Source organism: Arvicanthis niloticus, chromosome 8 (assembly GCF_011762505.2).
Source record: "Arvicanthis niloticus isolate mArvNil1 chromosome 8, mArvNil1.pat.X, whole genome shotgun sequence".
Taxonomy (NCBI): domain Eukaryota; kingdom Metazoa; phylum Chordata; class Mammalia; order Rodentia; family Muridae; genus Arvicanthis; species Arvicanthis niloticus.
In genome coordinates, this window is record NC_047665.1 from 63,484,501 (window position 1) to 63,496,720 (window position 12,220).

General features: G+C 43.9%; 1 protein-coding gene across 6 annotated transcripts in view; it reads right to left on the reverse strand.

Annotated features, from left to right (window-relative positions):
• Nucleotides 1-12,220, reverse strand: part of Fam171a1 (family with sequence similarity 171 member A1) — a 128,537-nt gene that overhangs the window by 18,873 nt on the left and 97,444 nt on the right. For 5 of the 6 annotated variants that reach the window (XM_076939492.1, XM_034510567.2, XM_076939493.1 and 2 more), the window contains one exon: nucleotides 7,641-7,817. The exons of the other annotated variant lie outside the window; for it this stretch is intronic. In XM_076939492.1, the coding sequence (XP_076795607.1) occupies nucleotides 7,641-7,817 (177 nt within the window). The remainder of the gene's footprint in view (nucleotides 1-7,640; nucleotides 7,818-12,220) is intronic. 6 annotated transcript variants of the gene reach the window in all.

The following is a 12,220-nucleotide window of genomic DNA, read 5'->3' on the forward strand; positions in this document are numbered from 1 at the left end:
ATTACCCCACTGCCTCCTCAGCTCCCTCAACCCTTTGCAGACAAATTATCCCCTTCCCTCCTAAGAACTCATCCAAACCCAGTTCACTCTCAGGCTCATTTTTTCTATCTAGAAAAATGAAAGGCTTTTTGCTTGCATTGCCCCTTCCCCTTCAGTCCCTCAGCACTCCACAGGCCAGGTGTGGACTTGAAATCCCAGCTTTTGGAGGCAGAGGCAGGAAGGTCAGAAGTTCAAGGTCATCTTGTTTCTCAGCTACAGCATTACCTAGGAAATGACCGGTTTGTCTTTCTTAGGGCTACACTGACATCACTCCTAGGTAAATCAACCCCTTCCTTTGTTTAATACCCTTAATCATCACATCTGTTCTTCCAGGCAGGGGAGGTTGTACATATAGTTCTAAAGTTAATCCCATATACAAACATGTACTTGAACTGTTAGATAAAGTCTCCATTTCTAACTGTTGCCCATACAGTGTAATGCAGTGCATCCTTAGAAGTCACTCAAACCACAACAAACCACTCTGAAATCCTCCATCTAGACACATTGGTTAATATTTTAATATTCATATGATTTAACATATCTGTATCTCTTATCATTTTTCCAGTTAGAGTTCTGGGTCAGCCTTGAAAACACATTTAAGAAAGTCCTTCGCACTCTCTAAATTATTCTTGGAGACCTAGATAACTCTTTGACCAAACTTGAGGTCACAGAGGCATATAAAAATTATCTTGACTTCATTTTTCAAAGAATAGTTTTAGTTTCACATCAAATTTGAGATAAAGATGCAGAGATTTTTTTTACTCCCCTCTCCTCTAACATTCCCTATAGTATACTTGCCACACTGATGAACCTACATTGATAAATAAATGAAATGTATCTGCATTCTAAATAAACTCTACCATCAATGGCAAACTGGCCATGACTTACCTAAAAGCTTAGTGGGCCCAGCTCAGCAAAAGCAGTCACGTTCCTTCGGAAGCAGACACAGACCTACTACCCAGGCCAATTATGGCACTATTCCTGAGCACCTGCTACGGATGTGCCATAGCGGTTCAGTAGCCACCATTTTATAGCAACCCACACATAGTCTGCCTGCGGTGTTTGGGAAGGCAGCTAAAACTGGATCTCACTATATAGCTTCACTCTCAGGGTAGGCTTCTCTTTCTGCCATCTTGTTGGAGTAAGAGGATTCAAATACATTGAGTGACTCTTAAACAGCAGAAACACAAACCCAAAATCTAAACCACTATTGATTTTTTGATTATTCTGGATCAGTCACTCTGAATTCAAACCACTGACCTGGTTTGCTTATTCATGAGTGACCATTCCCTAGGGCAACAAGTCATACAACCTCATACTCCAGAAAGCCATCTGCTGCCCTAGTTATACACTGAAGAAAGAATGAATGTCCATCAAAGAGGGCGGACACAATTGGCCCTTACTGTCCTCAATGCCACAGCTAGCACGCACTTACCATGACCGACTTTTTTCCCTAGCCGTGGGAAGGTCAAACTGGCTCCTGCACACAATTAAGCATGGACACTGATCACTTTACCAGATCACCCCCACGGGCTGTGAGCCACAGCATGATCCAAGGACTGAAGTCAGAGAAGCCTGCCAATTCCTTAAAAGATAAGAGCTTCACCCACCAAGGGGAGTCTCCTTTGCTGTGCAAAGCAGAGGGGTATTCACATAGAGCACACAGATCATGTACATGCAAATGTTTCAATGTAGAGCACGCATGCTGCACTTCTTCAAACAAGTTCTTAGAGGGTATATGTGGTGATGAGCCACAGGTCATACAACCTCATACTCCAGAAAGCCATCTTTATAGTGTTGTAACATAGTTGTGAAAATCCGACTCACGTATCCTGACAGGGTTAAAACATGAAGATGCTAATTTCTTTTAAAAATGATGTATTTACTTTTATGAGCATTGATTAGTGTTTTGCCTGCATGCGTGTTTGTGGAAAGGTGTCAGATCCCCTGGAACTGGAGTAGTTACAGACAGTTGTGAGCTTAGGAAATAAGGAGGCTGTAGCTGAGCCAGCACCCCAGTTATCCCCTGTAGAGAGCAAACCCTCCTGAGTTGTGGTAGTAAATGGAGAGAGCTCCCTCAGCTAGGGAGTTTAGATCAGGCGTCACAGGATGCTTCTGTAAAACACTGGATGGCAAAGCCAGAACATGAGTTGGTATTGCACGACAATACTCACTGGGTGGGTACCACAGGATAAAAACAGGGATGATTTACCAACAAATGGGTGTGGCTGTGTTCCAATAAAACTTTATTTAGGGGTATGTGTATGTTTATGCATTTTATATGATTTTTCACATGTTCTAAAATCTTCCTTTGATGTTTACTTGTTTCCATTTTAATTGAGTATAATTTACAGATAAAAGCGGTCTATACTTAAGATGCATGACTGAAGTGAAAACTTGTGGTTTGTTTTCAAAGTCAGTTATGTCAAATGATGTTTTGCACACAAGTGAAAGGATGTTTTGCTAAAGCAGATACAGGGAAAAAATGTTTTCCTGAAGCAGACAAAGGCGAAAGGATGTTCTGCTATAGCAAACACGTGAAAGGACCCATGATGAAGGAGTATAAATATGACCCCACAGACAGTGGGAGATGAGCACCGAACCTTGGCTTGGTTTGCCCTGCCTCGTTATTCTTAGCTGAGAGCTAGGGATATTGTATTGGTTTGATTTTCATAGCACTGTTGAACTCTGCTTGTGGCAATACTGCCACCATTCAGAGAAACTCGCCCAAGGGCTGCTTGTGACCTTGCGGTTTCTTCAGGATTAAACTACAGCTGCTGGTTCATGCGAGGTGTCTGCCTGCCAAGAGGACTGGACTGCAGCTGCTGATTTATATTTGGTGTTTGCTATGGGACTGAACTCCTGACAAAGAAGACTGAGCTCACCCCCAAAGAACTACTGCTGAACAGGTCCACTCCCCTATATCCTAATAACTTTTCTCTTCCACTACCTCTGCTGGGTAGTGGGGTAAAGGAGAGGTTGAACCCTTATTAAAAGTAGGATGCAAAAAATTTATGCCCATACATGACTTAATGTTTTGACGTGTGTATCAAAATAAACAGTACGCCATCACCTCACAGATACCTTTGCTTATATTTTGGTTGTGAGCCTAGCCTTTAAGGGCTGAGCCAGCTGTCCAACCTGATACCACATTCTTGATCGCAACACTTAACATGGACTTTCAGCAAATTTCAAGTACACAGCATTGCCAATCATACTAAGATGCTGTAGCGTTGACTTCTAGAACTTTCTCACTGTAATACTGTAAATGAGAGAACCTCATGCACATTGGCCATTGGCCTCATCTCTCCTCCCCCATCCTCTGATTCAATTTTCAATCATGCTTAGTCTCCAGGCTCCAGCAGAGTGCTCCTGATCCACATAAAAACTTCCTGATGGATTCGTACGTTGCGGTTTCTGGCTATTTAACAGTTTGGAATTAGCAATTGTTTTGATTCACCTCCAGTGGAAACAATTTAAAGAATTATTGAATTGATCTCAAGTGATTGTTATAGTCACAAATAGGAACTGCTGGTGACCTGTGGGATGGGCTTGAAATGAGCCACTGCGTTTTCCTGCCCTGGTCTGAGGAGGCAGTCTCTGGAGCTTTTTGTTTAACTGGAACAATAATAAGAAAATATTACTGATTAACCATGACAGCGAGACAGCTTGTGAAATACATAGGCTTCAGTCGAGTCGAGGAAGTTGAACAACACAGTTCCTTTGAAATGTCCGTCCAAATTTCAAGTTCTCTAAAAGCACACTGTAATTAACTGTATTAGTATTGAGTGATAATACAGAAGGCTTAGATCTGTGCACAGGCAACCGATATGACCTTGACTGTCACATCTGCTGTGGTAGATGCCAGGTTAAACAGGCCATTTAATGGAAAGATGTCAAGCACACAGTAAAGAGATGTAAAGAGTGCCACCATCACCAGGGCCAGGATCTCCCTCAGGTCTCAGAGGATTTACAACAGCGTGCCTTTGTTTTCACTGGTTTCTGTATTGTATCAGTTTTCTGTTGATGCTATAACACATTTCCACAAACGAAAAGGGCTTAAAATCTTCAGGTTTATCTCTGAAGTCTGAAACCAAAACCGGCCCCTCTAGGCTGAGTAGGGTGTGTGTGGGGTGAGCTGGAGGGTGGGGTGTGTGTGGGGGGTGATCTGGAGGGTGGTGTGTGTGTAGGGAGAGCTGGGGGTGGGGTGTGTGTGGGGTGAGCTGGGGGTGGGGTGTGTGTGGGGTGAACTTGAAGGAAACGCCTGCCCTTGTCTTTCCAGCTTCTATTGGGCACCTGCACTCCCTGTGTCATGGCTCCCTGCTTTATTTTAAAGTGTGTTGCTCCAGCTCCTGCTCTCTGACTCAGTTCCCCCTCCCCTTCTGAGGCCTCTAGTGATTACAAAGACTCCATCTGGATACTACAGGTTCTTCTCTCCATCTAAAGATTCTTAATCATATCTTCAGTGCCCCTTTATCACATAATATGACAGTCAGAGGGTTCCACAGTCAGGACATGAATATATTTGGGGGGGGAAAATCATATAGCCTGTGACATATATAAAAATTATTTAAATAAAATTTCACTGTTAACTATATGCAGAATATACACCGATGGGATTAATATACTTATATTGTCATGGCACCTGTGATATACAACAAACCCCAGAGAAAGTTTCATCACATTAGAACGTAGACTTTTATATCCCAGTCCTATTTGCCCACATTCAAACACATTCTCTTGAAAAACAAGGAGACAGGAGGGAGGCAAATAATAATAGCAAGGACATAAGTTTCAGGATGGGGGTGGGGGTGGAATTCAACATAAATGTTATCTTTTGCAACTTTTGAATATCATACACACCCCCAACACACCCACACACCCACGAGGCAAAGTCTCCATCATCTTGTTTCCAAATGTTATATGTAAAATTGTAACATCTTATTCTTCTGACTTTTAAAAAAGAATTTACTTTTTTTTACTTATAAGTGTGTGTGTGTGTGTGTGTGTGTGTGTGTGTGTGTGTGTGTGTGCTCGTGTGAAGTGCTTGTGGAGGCCAGAGGAGATGCTGGTTCCCCTGGAGCTGTAATTAAAGGCAGCTGTGAGTTGCCCTACTGGGCACTGTGAACTGAACTCATATTCTCTGCAGAGAAGCTACCTCTTCAGCCCCTGTTCTAATTTTTAAAAATGCTGCGAATACCTTTATCAATCAATAAAGGTATTCATTGGGAACTGTTCTTATTCACACAAACACAGGTAAGACACCGCAGGAGCAAGCAATGGCTAAGCAGGTGCCTAGTCACCTCTCCACACTGCCGAGTACCACAGAGACAAACACTTATCACACAAGAGGTTCAGTGATACCCAGGGCACCGGGTTTTAATAAGCTTCTATGGCTCTAATAAAACACAAGAGCCAAATACCTTAAGGAGGAAAAATGTATTTTGCCTCATGGTTCATGAAGTTTTAGCTCATGGTCAGTTGGCTCTGTTGCTTCTTGCGCTTGGGGTGGCTTGGCTCATCATGGTGAACTGAACATGGCAGAGCAAAGCTGCTTACCTCAGGATGACTGGGAACCAGGGAAAAGAAGAGGCCAGGGCCCTTCAAGGCCATGTCTCAAGTGATCTACTTCTACCCCCTAGGCTCTGTCTCCTATAGGTGGGAGCCCCCCTCCAATAGCACCATCTACGGAAGACCAAGATCTTAGCACAAGGCACTGGAAGAATATTTGAGATCTGAACCAGAACAGCTTTGAAGGGTCAGGTTCCGTTTGCAAAGTGGTAAAGCCCAAGGGAGGGGTCAGTATGTCTGGGGAAGGGTCAGTATGTCACAACAGTGACTGGGAAGAAAAGAGGGACAGGTAGGGACAGGGACTGGCTCCAAAGAGACCTGTGTGACATGATGAGTCCAAGCTTCTTACAAGTTGCTCTGAGAAAGGACCACATAGGAGCACCTTCAGTTGTGAAGGTAACCAGAGCAACACTACAGCAGGCCCATGGAAGGAGGGGAAAATGAGAGGCAGCTAGATGATGCAAGGAACTGGTAAGATGTAGGATTCCCAGCCCAGCCACAGGAAACCCAGGAAAGGACCAGAAGGTGAGTCTGAGAAATGCTGTTCTTTTGCTGTTGTTGAGACAAGGTCTTGCTGTGTAGTTTGGGTGAGTTGCAAACTCACAGGACGCCTTGTGCTCCGGCCTCCCGAATGCTGGGATTCCTGCATGCACTAGTACACTTGTCAAGGAAGGCTGGTTTGATGGATCACAAGCTATAATATGAAACAACACTTTCCCGCCCAACATGCTTTTGGTTATGGTGTTTTGTCACAGCTACAGAAACCCTAACTAAGACATGAAGCACACAGTAAGACAGTGTGACAGTCCACCTTGTGAGGTTAACCTCAATGTAGCCATAAAACTGCAGTGATTGTTACAAGTTCCTATAAAGTCTATCAATTACCTGGGAAGTTACAAAACAAAAACCCCACAAAAGCCCAAAAGGTATTTATTTTCACGTGTATTTGCTAAAACTCTGTTTTGACTGATCCAAGGAGTTAAGTATTTAAAAAATATTATTCCATATTAAAAAAACCCTCATTAATCTTCATACATGGTTTAACAATCTTACACTGGTAGTTAGAAGCTGGTTCCAAGTTTGACTTTCACAGAACACTCTGAAGAGTAACCCTGGCTGTGTACAAACATTCAAACTTTTAGGTACAAAGTATTTACCACCTTAGAATAGTCTCGTTTCCCCCTAATTATAAGGGATTGCTGATAGAATCATGCTATGTTTATGTCACCCCATAGAATAATGCAGCCACCAAAAAATGCTGACTCTGCTGTAATGACTGCAAAAGCAGAGGAGAGAACAATTCTGACACCATCTCCACTAATCCACCTAGTGATTACACCCAGGATGGACAGCATCTTTTTGAAGTACTTGTGCCTTGAAACTCTCACCTTATTTTCTCTTACATCACCAGGTAAGAGAAAAGCAAACTGCCCTGTTGTAAGCAGCTTTAAGCACCAGAGCATGTAGCAAAAGATGTCTGGCCATCAGCTGGCAAGGACTGCAGTCAGCAGGTGAGTATGGAGGAGTCCTGAGTGTGCTTGCTGCCCCAGCTTAAGCTGTACAGAGCACTGGCTGACAGGCCCACCGTAACTTTCCTGGGGCCCTGTGCCTGAGCCACCCTTGTTAGCTGTGCTTGGATCCCTGCACCTCAGAAACTGTGAGACAGGAGATGATCACTGCCATCTTAAGCTGATAAATTTTATTTAGGATACTTTCTTATATACCAATTGATAGCACACACATACATGTACGAACAAAGATAGAATTAAAAATAGATTCACCTCTATCTCTGGGTTGTAGGGTCATGGGAACTATTATTTGCTTCAAACAATGTTGGCAAATGTTTTTTTCTTATATTTAGGAGACAAAAACAAAACAAAACAAAACAAAACAAAACACCCCACAGAACCAAGATAGTTCACAGAATATTCAAAAAGACCTAAGGATCAGGAAGCCAATTTTCGCTCCCATGACCCTTAAATTAAAACAAAACCCACTTCAGAGGTGTTTGCACAGGGGCTCCTGCTTACCCAACTTCTGGTCAAACCGCCATGCTGCGACATAGGCATTGTGCCTCAGACTGCTCTGAGCGGCCAAGGGCACAGTGACATAGATGGGTCCGTCCACCAGCACCGGTGTCCCATTACCGCTGAGCAAGTGCACGCTGACGGCTGTGACGGGGGTCAAGTCATACCTGGTGCCGTTTCCTGGAAGGAAGATATATACTCATCACCTGCACAGAGGCCCTGGGGCTGCAGAAACCCTTCAAGGAAACCGGTCGCTACTGCCTTGTATTGAGTAGAGTCTCCAGTGTGCAGGGACTTTGCTAATATCAGTAATCCTCACCCCCACTACGTCATGAGGCAGTTCAAACCCACGGTTTACAAAGATACAGGATTGGTTGTGGCAGTAGCTTCCCAGAAGGCATATGCTAGTTACCAGAGCTGGGTCCCAGTTTAAGTCTGCCAGCTGTAGCAAACTGCACTGGTGTTACCCATTCCTTTCTGCCTGCCTGCCTGCCTGCCTCCCTCCCTCCCTCCCTCCCTCTCTCCCTCCTTCTTTCCCTCCCTCCTTTCCTCCTTCCTTCTGTTTAAAGGCAGGATCTCACACTGGCCTGGAACTCATGGCCACCATGCCTCAGTCTCTCAAGAGCTGAGATTACAGCCATGGTGGAAAAAACTTTTCTCTAGTGTAAGAGAACGAACTCTGGAGAAGCTACAGAAAATTAGGGTCACAAAATAAGCTCTGTGCATATATATCATAGGACATACCATCTATGGCATCTATAATACACATGCCAACAAGTCAGTGCCATAAAAACCTATTTTAGAGACTGTCTTAAACAGCAAATTTCATCAAGGATTGCTTCAAAATATCAACTCATTCTACCAGAGGTATGGCTCTGAAACTTAGACATGAACTACGTCTGTGTTGTTTTAGCTGCCATTGTTATTTAGTCTGTATAAAAGGACTTTAATATACCAATTAATCTCCATTAGAGACCATTTATCCAAGCCAGTACTTTAATGACTGTATGTAGATAAATTAGAGAATGCATATGGATGTGATATTTATACACTTACAAAACCCATTTCAGAAATTTCTTTAGTGAAATATGATATCACACAAAATATATTGTCATAATTCACATCTTTGCCTTAATAGGATGAATTTCTTAGTGTACAAGACAGGATCTCTTATGTAATACTGTTTATTATTTACTTACTGCTGCCATTTCTGTTCACACTAATTTTACTATTAGGCAAAAGGACGGACTATAAGTATACGTACATAAAGTATACGTAAGTACGAACTTCCTATATACTAACATACCTGTCTGAGCTCATCTCAACCTCCAATTTGGACTAAAAGCAAACAATCAAAGCAAACCTACTGAACGTTACAGTTTCAACAATGATTTAACAGCTCAGTCCCTTGCGGAGTAATTTCGAAACAACAGTGACTACTGTACATCCATCTCTTTCTCCACGACAGCAAAGGCCTGTTAGAAGATTTCCTCAAAAGATGAAAGTTGAAATCACAGATTCAAAGTCAGGAATCTTTCAGTTTAGAAACTATTTTATTTTTGGATAAGAAAACTAGAGGCCAGAATTTGCCATGCTTCCCTGGAAAATACACTGTGGGCCGAGACATACATATGCCCACAGCTTAAAGGTGCCAGGAGGGCAAAGCCAGGCCTCCCATATACTGCTCCTGGTCATCTCAAACCTGTGAATCAGATAGGATCTAAATGGCAGAGTCATCAGGTGATCTACTGGATGCTGTACAAACAACGCAGATGTAAGGTTTCCAAGTTGGATGTGCTGCTTTATTTGGTTAAGCCCCATGCAGGAGGTCAGTAGAAACCTCCTGTAAACAGGCACGTAGAAAGTTCTAGAAAAGCACCTCCATTCTTCCTTCTCAGCATCTTCACATTCTCTTTTCTCTTCATCTTGCATTTCTCTGGTCTAGGCGGGTGGGTTTCTACAACCAGATGCCCCTGCTAGGTTACTCCCCTCCCGCCTTATCTTCACGACTCAGATGGAGGGCAGGTCAGGTGACATCTTGAGTGTATGCCTGTAAATATTCTCACCAGAATATTCAGAAGTAAGCTCTACAGAAATGAGCAGATTAACAGAAATGAGCAGATTAACCGAACGTCATGCGCGTCAGCTTCCGGTTCTTACACAATGCTTTTAAAGAGCTGCAGCCGAGGTGGGCGTGGTGCTGCATGCACACGTGTACATAGTACCTGGTCGGGTGAGCCAGGGCTGCCGATACAAGGCCAGCTGGGTTACCCTAAAGAGAGAAAAAGGAAAAAGGAAGAGGACAGGAAAGAAGGAAGGAGAAAAGAGAGAAGGAGGAGGGAAGAGGGAGAGAGGGAGGAAGGAGGACATAAGAGGGAGGAGCCCTGGTTCCTAAGACATGTAGGCCTCACCTCTGCATTCTGGAGGCTCTTCTCTCAGTGCTCCATTAAATGCCCACCCCTTCTCTACGCTATCCCCACGTCTCTCCACCTACTGTCCTGCTCCCTTGACTTTGGGTGGATTCAGACCTAGAGGCCTCGATCGTTTCTCTCCTGCACTGTTATGCCGTTCCTATCATGCGCAAGGTACTGAGTTCTGTCTGTAGCTAGGCTTTCCTTCCTGCTCTGCCTCAACATTACCTGGCCCTCTGTGTCCAAGCCATGACAGGTGTCACGACAACTGGGTGGAAGAGGGGCAAGCACCACTGGATGGTGTCCGCTTAGGCTTCTGGTCAACTGGTCATTTATAACAAGACAGGTCCTACTCAGCCCCTAGGAGTCTCTCTGTCGTCCTGTTTTAGTACCAGGCTGAAATATGAAGCTCTCCTAAGTTCAAAAGCTAGGTGCCACTATACTTCTATGCAAATATTTAAAAAGATCAAAAAATAATCCTAAATTCAAAACACTTCTGTTTCAGGCATTCTGGATAAAGATGGTCATTGTCTGCCAACTTTTCTGGGGTTGTAAAAATTCTGTACCTTAGACATTCTGCCCTCTCTGTCCCCATGGAGTGGCTGGTGGGGGTCATTTCATTGAGACCTACGGGAATGGTGTAGGGTTTTGTGCTTTCTAGGGACCAGGAGAAGGTTTCGAGGCTGGACAGCAGAGAATCTTTGACCTGAGTGTGAGACAGAAAGTGATAAAGGGCAAGAGAGCCTCTTCACAAACTACGGTGAGGCCGGCAGGGACCCAGTGTGCCCCGGCTGCTCTGTTCCACGGATCCCAGGCTTCACGTCTCAGAATACATATGGATACAACACTGGCTGGCTCCCTTTCCTAGTAGGTCTGGGGGAAACTTTGATCCTTTCCCAGGCAACTAATAAATTATGTCACTGGAAAAGCAGCTCAATGTCACCTTCCAACCTTTCTCTTCCCTCTGCAATAGACTGATTTTTAAAATAAAGCACGCTTTTGGAAAAATCAATAGTCCTGTGCTTTTGCGCTCTGCATCACCCATGGTCTTCTCGGGTTTCATAATTTATTCAAGTGTTACTGGAAGAGGGACAGAGAACATGAATGACCTCTTTGCTGTGTTTCTGCCTGTGCTTCCTTTCACCAGGAGAGATGAATGGAGTCTATGAGGACCTCAGACTAGAACTCTCTGGGCTCCTCAATTGATATTTTCCTTTCAAGAAACTTTACTATAGATGGTCACTACACATCTATTTGATAGCAAATGACTGGCATATGAATCACATCCATTGGTGTTGATCCTTAATTTAAAGGAAGAAATATTCCTTGAAATAAGCACCACAGATGAAGGAAAAGCAACACACCACCAGGTACCTTCACCTCCAACTAGAAACTTATTCACGAGTTACAGAAATGGATGAGATGTTGGGGGTATACAAGTTTTTCGGATTCACTGATTTATCCAAAGTCTTGGAAAATTATAAAAGTTTTAATCGAAGCATTTCTGGGAAGTACAATAATATACCTAATTTAACTCTAGTGACTGCTTTTCAATTTTATGCTATGCCTAAAACCTGAAAGGCAATGAAGAGAAATGAGAGAGAGAGGGGGGGGGGAGATTGAGAGTGTGTGAGAGAGAGACAGGGAGAGGCAGAGAGACACACACACACACACACACACACACACACACACACAGAGACAGAGAGGAAGGGCAGGGAGAGGAGAGGAGAGATACTGAGAGATGGATTGACTGAGAATTCTAAGACTTGGACCCTCTCCTGCAGCAGGTGGAAGCCTGAGGACCATGCTGTTGCCCAGGAGGAGGAAGGTTCAGGCTTTGTTTTTTCTCTGATAAGGAACTGTCATGTCTCTTCTGGCTGGTGGCTTTGGTTTCTCTGATCTTTTAAGTTCTGTGTCTTGTCAGAGTTAGTGATGGTGGCTGAGCTGACTCGGTGATCTGCCAGAAGACTCCAAATCCACCTCAAAGCCTGGCTCCTCTTGGCCTGTCTGTAGAGAGCCTCCATTGGAGACCTTCCCAAATTCCCTTTGAGAGGAAGGGGACAGAGCATCCAACAGCAGAAGATGTGGGTGAAAGCTGATGGCTACAGCCAGAAATGTCAATGCCCACACCCCAGTGCTCTGTCGACAGTGGAGCATGGAATGTTACTTGCT